Raw genomic sequence first — 8,108 nt, 5'->3', positions numbered from 1 at the left:
CCCCCCTTCCATCTTGCTATTTGCACAATTTTGCCCCGACGAGGATAAGTAGGTTTTTTCGTGCTGCTTATCTGACAGCATTATTTGTATAGATTGAAAATGTCATTTTTGACACGTAGTATTTAAAAGAAAGCTTCCATACTGTTTAATTATCCTGTCGTAGTGAAGAGGCATTAGGATCAGTGCTTTTGTGACTTTTTAGTTCTTGAAATCGAGGTATTTTCATCATAATGTAGTGCATTTGGTCTTACTTTGATTTTTCACTGAATGTCACCTGTCTTGGTGAAGTTACCATTTATACCTGATAATTAGCTCTATTGAATTGAAAGTGCGAAAAGGTGAAATACAGGGGATTGTGCCTATTACTTATTTAAAATAAGGCCAATTTCTAAATGTAGAAATTCAAAAAATAATTAGAAAATCTGACATAATTATAAATAAGGTTTGGGGGAATAATTAATAGTTTCTCACATTCTCAACACATTAAAACTTACCACCTAATGAATGTGATGCTCTCAAAAGTTGAAGATTAATTATAAGATAACAATCTTGTACTTCATGGGAAAATAAATTTCACCTTGTTTCATTTCTTAAAAATTTAATAGAGGTTTTTCCTTTTGTTTTGAAATTGGTCTCTTGGTTGTTTAAAAAAAATACAATTCCATCAATTCAACCAACCCTTCAATTTGGTTCTATTCATATTTGAGTAAATACTACACTGCAATTCTGACACATCAATAAATGTGAATTACGTAAGTAGTTAAATTAACAATAAACGACTTATCAGCAGCGTAAAACAATGTTCCACAGAAGACAATCACCAAAATCGAAGCGGACAACATGAAAGTGACCCAAAAATTGATAAAAAGTAGATTTCAACGACGCCTGAGAGATTCGAACTCTCGCGGGGAAACCCCATGTACTTAGCAGGCACACGCCTTAACCACTCGGCCAAAGCGTCATTGTTGCTTGTTAGCTGAAACGTTTATTATTTAAATACGAACTACCTATCACTTTCAGATGCTGAACAAATATTTCCAGTAAATTTTAATGACTTTAAGGAGGTCACTCTAAAGTCTGTCTAATTTTAATGAGTTTTTAGTTGTACATAAAAACATTTTTGATAAAATAATTGAAATAGGATCACAAACTATACAATCTATGTACCCAAAAAAATTGATGTACCAAAAAACAAACTATACAATCATGACAAAATAAAATGCACAACTGAGCTGTAGGTCATGAGATTATGACAGGCAGATAAAATTTATGAGTGAACTAATCATCATATATTAATCCAATTGTGACCTTGCCATCACCCCAAGCAGATAACAGTTTCACCTTTCTTTCATGAGAAAGGTGAGGTGAGGACTATTTATGAGAAAACAAAAAATAGATAAAATTCATGCAAAACATTTGTTAAACGGTTGGTCCAAGATCTTTCCTCAGTTTCCTCTTTTTTTCAGTAAATGGTGGAAGTTCTTTTTCCCGTCAACAACTAATTATTTTTCTCATCTCACATCCCCATGAATTTTAATATTAAATTGTCCATTTTTCTTAAGCCATCATCACTATACAATGGTACAAAAATTCCAAATTTTTAAGAGGGGTATACTCACATAATTTAGGCAACAATTTCAGGTGAGGATGAAGAACCTAAAAACAAAATCGATCCTTCGATCTCAATTATGGACAACAATAACAACTATGTATTTATGCCACTAAATAAGGTGAATTCAATTATGTACGTAACAGAAAAACAAAATTAAATAGACTGCTAAAACCTCTACATACATAGTTCTAGAGGATACAAAAATTAAATAGACTGCTACAACCTCTACATACATAGTTCTAGAGTATACAAAACTTGAACAATAAACACTAGTAGCAGATTAATTAACTGAAACATTATATGCATCAAGCTATTATTGTAAATTATTAAATTCCATGGGACTCATTTGTGAATTCCAATCAATTTGCATCAACTTTACATCTTCAGCGATTGAACATGCATCAGTTTTTCTTGCATGGAAAAAATGATCTTTCATAAATGGGACCAAAATAAAATCTTTCACTGCCAAGAACTTACAATGAAGAATAAATCTAAATGGATGAATACAGAAGCATTCCTCATGCAACAGGAGGAAAACATCCTAATAGGTACATTTGTTGCTCACTGTCTAATTTGTGTCTATGAAATGTACAACCAACTTTACACAAGGGAAAGAAATGGAAAATGTTCATACCTGTAAACTTGGTTTGTGAAATTTATGGAGGAAAAAAGGGGTTAAGAAACATTTTCCTCCACTTTCCCCTGTACAAAAATAAAAAATAAAACACACAACAACGCTATGCATGTAAACAAGAACCTGATTTCTTTATATTATTACTTAAACCAAAGAAAAATGTCTGCTGCGTCCAGACTGATGAGGTCGACTTGTGTGCTTGGTCGATGATCTTGGTGGAGGTGGTGGTGGTGGTCCGGCATGGTTAAGAGATTCTGGTTGAGCATCTGAAGGTTGTGGCTTACACCCAACTTTCCGGGCAATTAGACGAGGAGAATTAATGGAACTATTAGATTTGGTCATACTTTTCATTTCTTGCTTTATTTTACTGAATTCCTCTTCAAGTTCTCCAACTCTAGACCTCATCCTTTCCATATCCACCTTCAGAACTTGATTTTCACGCACTATGGTCATCCATCCATCCCTTTGTATAATTTCGCCGACTCTTTCACCTGGTGCAGTTAAAGAAGCTGCAGGGGCAATTTCATTGTCCAGTGAATGGAAATATCCAGCTATTGCTGTTCTTAACTGCAACTGTTCGAAGAACGATACTTGAAGAATAACTCTGAGAGGCAACCTGTCATTCTGGGATGCATGAGCACAAGCATGGAATGACAGTTTCTGGTAATCAATTGTGCTGCATAGGTCTTCCTTCTCTTTATCTGAAAGCCATGGATGTGCCTGCACAATACCATAAGCAATCATCAAACAATCAATGACCGCAAGGAACCATTTATGTAAAGTGCAACTCAACCCATAAATGGTAAGGAATTTAGACCCCCTGGGACGAGAATGCAAGTTCAAATCCCCCGGAAGTAGCTATTGTGATGAGAGCGCATACCTGCTGTGCTCCTATGGCCGAATGGGGATTAGTCCCATGGGCAGTTTCAAATGGACCGAACCAGTTGGGATACCTCATGGTCTCACCAAAAAGAAAAGTGAAGCTAAAGAAAATCAAACCTTGAAATATGTGTCCAGTGCCCTGTAAAGTCCATCATGCAATGATCTCGATGAATCGGGGAGGGCCTCTGCAAGAGAGCGTATCTTTCCTGGTTTCAAGTTTACATCAGAAGCAATTTCTGCAATATAGCTGTCTATCAATTTTGCAACTTTCCTTAAAGATTCAGATGACGGTGATGTTTGCGGGTCAATAGATGAAGGAGAAAAGGCAGGCATACTAGATCCTGGAGACATAAAATGATGGACAATTCGTTCAATACACTCTGTGTTATATAGTGTATCTGAATCTGAAAAATTAGGAATAAGAAGACTATCTAGAGTTGCCAGTTCCAATTGCATCCCTACCCTCTTCTCTAAAGAATCCCTGCATGTTTGATTCACATTCAATATCAAAGCCACACGAACAAGTCCCAACAGAAAACGGCAAAAGGAATCTCCCTTCTTTTCAGGAAGAAGTTTCTCAATGCTTTCCAATAGAACACTCTGATCAACAGCAGCAGGTGTCAAGCTGAAACTTGCAACTGTTCTGGTTTTGCTACCTTGTCCACCCTGCCACCGATCCAAACCTGGTAAATACTTTCTACAATAGTGCATTATTGCACCTGCCAGTTTTTCAGATCTTATACCTCTCATCTGCATTGTCTTAATAAGCCTCTCAAACAAACTCACACTCAGATATGAGATGTCTTCGTACCACCAGTCAGATTCTGAGCACCGGAGTCTTGCACCGGTATTTATACCGTTCCAGAGAATGCTTCCACCAGGGCTCTGTAGACTCCCATACATCATCATGGGCCACCCAAACAAGCTTGGATCTGTACAGACCATCATAGATAAAGCACTTAAACACTTGCCCACCAAATGAAGCTTTTCAGCCATTGATAGAACAGGTTCAGAACTTTGGAGGGCCAAAATACAATCTTTCCAGTTGCGTAATATACTTCTATGGAAAAGGCTATCTGATTTCGACAACAAATTATCTTCTCCAAATTCATCTGTCATTTCAAGATGGTCTGCAGCACAGTAGACCAGTACTACATTTCGGGCTGTCAGTTCTACACGAAACCCATAACAGAAATTGGCAACAAGTAAGAAAGTGTCAGGACCACAATCGAAATCTTCCAGGACCATACACAAAGTTTTCCCATCAGTGTTCTTCGACTCTTCATGTGCTCGAGCAATTTTTCCACATCTAGTTACAAGAGGGAACTGCATTGCCATAGCATATTTTACTCAAACTCCAGTGCAGCAATACAACATGTAAATTTTCATATGTATTATAATAGCTCTTTGAATGTTATACGTAAAATCAAAACTAAAAAAGGAGGAAGAAACTGGTTGCCACGTCAAATTTGTTCAATATTTAAAAACAGTCACTCCTATCTTTTCATGCTAATGGGAGTGCATGGTAATCAAGATAGGCAACCTAACCTCCAAAAAGGCAAATGTCATTTAATAAATCATGTTTGACGCTATTGTGCTTCGGTTAGCATATATGACAGTTGAAAAGGGTAGACAAGTTTTTAACTTCTTCACTAACTGGACAGTTTGATTTGTAGTACCATTTGTAATCACTAATCTGCACCGTCGCAGGAACACAACCGAATAGACTCCACTAAACTAATTTATAAGTAGATTACTATAGAAATCATCCTAGATAATACCAAATGATCAGAATATCATTTATCATTTAAATAGTTTTGACCTTGGCTCTTCTGAACTTAAGCTACATGTATTTCAATATTAAAGCCTCGAAAATAAACCAACAATAAGGCTCAGTCATCACCTTTGAGAATCATACAAGCCAATTCCGGTATAGGAAGACTAAGAAGATATTGATAAACTAGTGTTATTGCACTAAACTCCAAGATATACACAACAATTATATTGTAAGGTTCGATCTTTGCAACAGGCTCAAAACTATAATCGAGTCTTATCCGACTCCTTTCCTTATAAACTACATCATAAAAGGGTAAACATCTCATGCTGCAACTTGAAGCTGAACAACATCACTTGTCTCACACTGTGTCATTCCTTGTTCCGAAGTCTTGCAATCGCTTTAAACAAAATAAATTTGATTGGAAATTCAATACACATCTACCACCTAGAGCCTCATACACTTAATTGCCCTTTGTTTTTTTTGGAAATTCAATAGGTTCTAATTTTTTGACCACTCACAAGACTTTCGCACCGGAAGTGGCACAAGTGATGTTTTTCGGCTCAAAGCAACAGATACACCTATATACCTATACATTAGTGTAAGGAATAACATCTTATAAAAGAAGCCACTTATATAGTACCTTATGAAGATGGAAGTTAACACCCTCAATGGAAATACAAATATCACTGGGAAGTTCAGCATTGCAAAACCTACAAAAAATCACATTAAAAACAACATTTTTTTCAAATACACAAATGCATGTTAGAAAAGCCAGCACAAGAAGCAAACTGCATAAGGAAATCAAAATACAAAATTCAAGCCCTGATTCAGAATCAAAACAATAACCCAACTAAGCTTAGAAAAAACGTATAATTGAATTGAATTGAATTGATACTTCAAAATAAGAAATTTGAATAGAAAGAATACCAGTCATTGCCTTCTCTTCGAAACCCAGAAAACTTCCCAAGTGGAGCCATGGCTAATGGAAGCAAAAACTCTACTTTATAACTTGAAACGAAAATAAAAAAATTAGAAAAAACATAAAAATGGTAAAAAAATGATGGGGTAGCAAAAATGGAAGAAAAAGCAATGAGTCAAACTCAAACAAGGTAGTGTTTGAAACAGTGGGTGTGTGTCTTTACAACTAAGAAAAAATGTCCAAAAAAGAATAAAAAAATGAAATTAAATAAAATATACCAACCCCATTAACAGAATAACCTTTTCCAATTCCTCTAAATAATGCTTCCACCACCGCGACCATTAAAAGAGAATGGACCATACAAATAGTGCAATTAATAAATTAATAAAAAAAATTAAACTTCCATTCTTCTTCTTAAAGAAAAAATAATTATATGGTTTTGTAGCGTGGAACAGAAAATGACTCAAGGATCACGACGCAAAAGATGGTCGTGTAAAGTAAGGATGGAATAATGTAAGAGGCAATGGTATGTTCTGTGCGTCTTTAAGAAGAAAAGGAAAGCAAAAAGATTAATATAATGTAGAAACGTCCACGGAAAAATAAATTATATTATAAGTAAGAGTATATACGATATAAACGTAAAGATTTATACAATGTATTATTAATAGTTTATTTAAATTACTTTTTATACGAAGAATCAATAATATTAAATATGAGTAATGAATTATATAACAATAGTATATAAAACTCCTACTTGATTATATAAAGTAATGAGAATTGTTTTTTCATATTTGGCTCTGTTAGATGACATGTGGGATGAATACTGTTGTATTGTTAATTAAGGTCTCGTGATCGTTCACACTCGCTTAAAATCAAAATGCTATCAAAAAGTACAAAATCCCTCAAACATAATCTCGAGGCATGAAAATTAAAGTTTTCATGAAAAAATAACTTTTTTGGAGTCTGTGTTCTTTCGTTTGAAGATTCATATTTAAGTGTTTTAGAGGCTATGTTCTTTATTTTGAAGATTTATATTTTATGTTTTTATTTTGAGAAAATAATAAATTTAGTGATATTATATTATTTATTATTTATATTAATTGTTATTTACTTTGTTTTATTATTCCACAGTGAGCTTATTTTTACATTGAAATAATCATTTTTATTTAGTGACGTCTCTTTGTCACCTTATTGATCATTATTCTTCCTTAACTATCATATATACTAGCTTTATCATGCTTATAAAAAATGAATCATGTCAGGTAGTTTATGTTGCTCATAATTTAATTGGCCAAAATTACTTTTTATTTAAACTGTATCAATTATATTGGTCAATTTTATTTAAAATTACTTTTATAAAAGTGATTTAATTTTTAAAGAATGATTTTTATGGATAATCAAACACATAATTAATATATTTCTTTTTACTTTTAAAACGAAATCTACCACAACATCTTACATTTTTCAATAAATAGTGTAAAAAAAGTATTCATCATTTTTTTTGTTACCTTTTCCATATTAATGTTAGTATAAAATGTATGATATCTTATTTCAGTCATATACAATTTAATTAGTGAACAATTGTTGAACCGCTGTAATATTAATAATATTATGCATGTTATGTTAATATGTTTTATGAAACCAACATAATATTGATCTAGTAATGTAACCTATTAGATTATTAGGTCGACCAAAAGGTTAAAACTTTATATATGATAGTGATATTTGTTGAGAGGTACAATCACATATATTATCAACAAAATTACGAATACCTTAATTAATAAATTTCCATTCTCTATTTGATTTTAACATCATAAGGTAAGAATGTTTCAAAATATATTATTATAAAAATCGAATTTTGATAATAAAAAATTATCTGCTTTATCTCCCATAGAATCTTCAAACAACATATTAGAACTTAAATGACCTGGAAAGACAATAAAGCAATGACCAACATATTTCTAGAACATTGAAAAGAAAAATATATGTCCTCGTCTATAATAGGCCTCTAACATGTCTAGCATCGCAAAGCTCTACATTAAAATACATAGCAACAACATAGATTACCTTACATGAATGCCTACTTATGCACAAACATATTTAAGGCATGGACTACCGTAGCCTGTTGCTTATTTTGGCTACTAAAAATCAAAAGAGGAATAGAAAATGATCTATCATTCCAAACTATATCTCGGACCAATGATAAATCTAAAAGAAAAAAAATTAGTATTTAATTTTTTTAATTAATATGTCATATTTTTATTGACTCGAATTTTCGAAACAT

General features: G+C 33.2%; 1 protein-coding gene and 1 non-coding gene across 3 annotated transcripts; both read right to left on the bottom strand.

Moving 5' to 3' along the window:
• On the bottom strand, window positions 880-961 carry TRNAS-GCU. Its single transcript has one exon. It is a non-coding gene; the product is annotated as a tRNA-Ser (tRNA).
• On the bottom strand, window positions 2,068-6,401 carry LOC109325932 (BTB/POZ domain-containing protein At3g44820). Of its 2 annotated transcripts, none has more exons than XM_019558549.1 (5): window positions 6,107-6,401; window positions 5,833-5,913; window positions 5,546-5,615; window positions 3,246-4,454; window positions 2,068-2,966 (listed from the first exon to the last, which is right to left on the bottom strand). In XM_019558549.1, the coding sequence occupies exons 1-5, from the start codon at window positions 6,109-6,111 to the stop codon at window positions 2,391-2,393; spliced, it is 1,941 nt and encodes a 646-aa protein (XP_019414094.1). In that variant the 5' UTR covers window positions 6,112-6,401; the 3' UTR covers window positions 2,068-2,390. The 2 variants fall into 2 exon arrangements, with proteins under 2 accessions (XP_019414094.1, XP_019414095.1); XM_019558550.1 differs by having other exon boundaries at window positions 6,124-6,401.

The sequence above is a fragment of the Lupinus angustifolius genome, chromosome LG13 (genome assembly GCF_001865875.1).
Source record: "Lupinus angustifolius cultivar Tanjil chromosome LG13, LupAngTanjil_v1.0, whole genome shotgun sequence".
Lineage (NCBI taxonomy): Eukaryota > Viridiplantae > Streptophyta > Magnoliopsida > Fabales > Fabaceae > Lupinus > Lupinus angustifolius.
Note: the sequence above shows the minus strand (reverse complement) of the source record. Positions and strands in the feature narration are given on the sequence as shown.

Excerpts from the sequence above, each read along its gene's own strand:
- LOC109325932 (XM_019558549.1), bottom strand. Across the intron at positions 5,616-5,832 it reads CGAAGAGAAGGCAATGACTG|GTTTTGCAATGCTGAACTTC; the intron begins GTATTCTTTCTA and ends GATTTTTTGTAG. Across the intron at positions 2,967-3,245 it reads CACTGGACACATATTTCAAG|GCACATCCATGGCTTTCAGA; the intron begins GTTTGATTTTCT and ends GGTATTGTGCAG.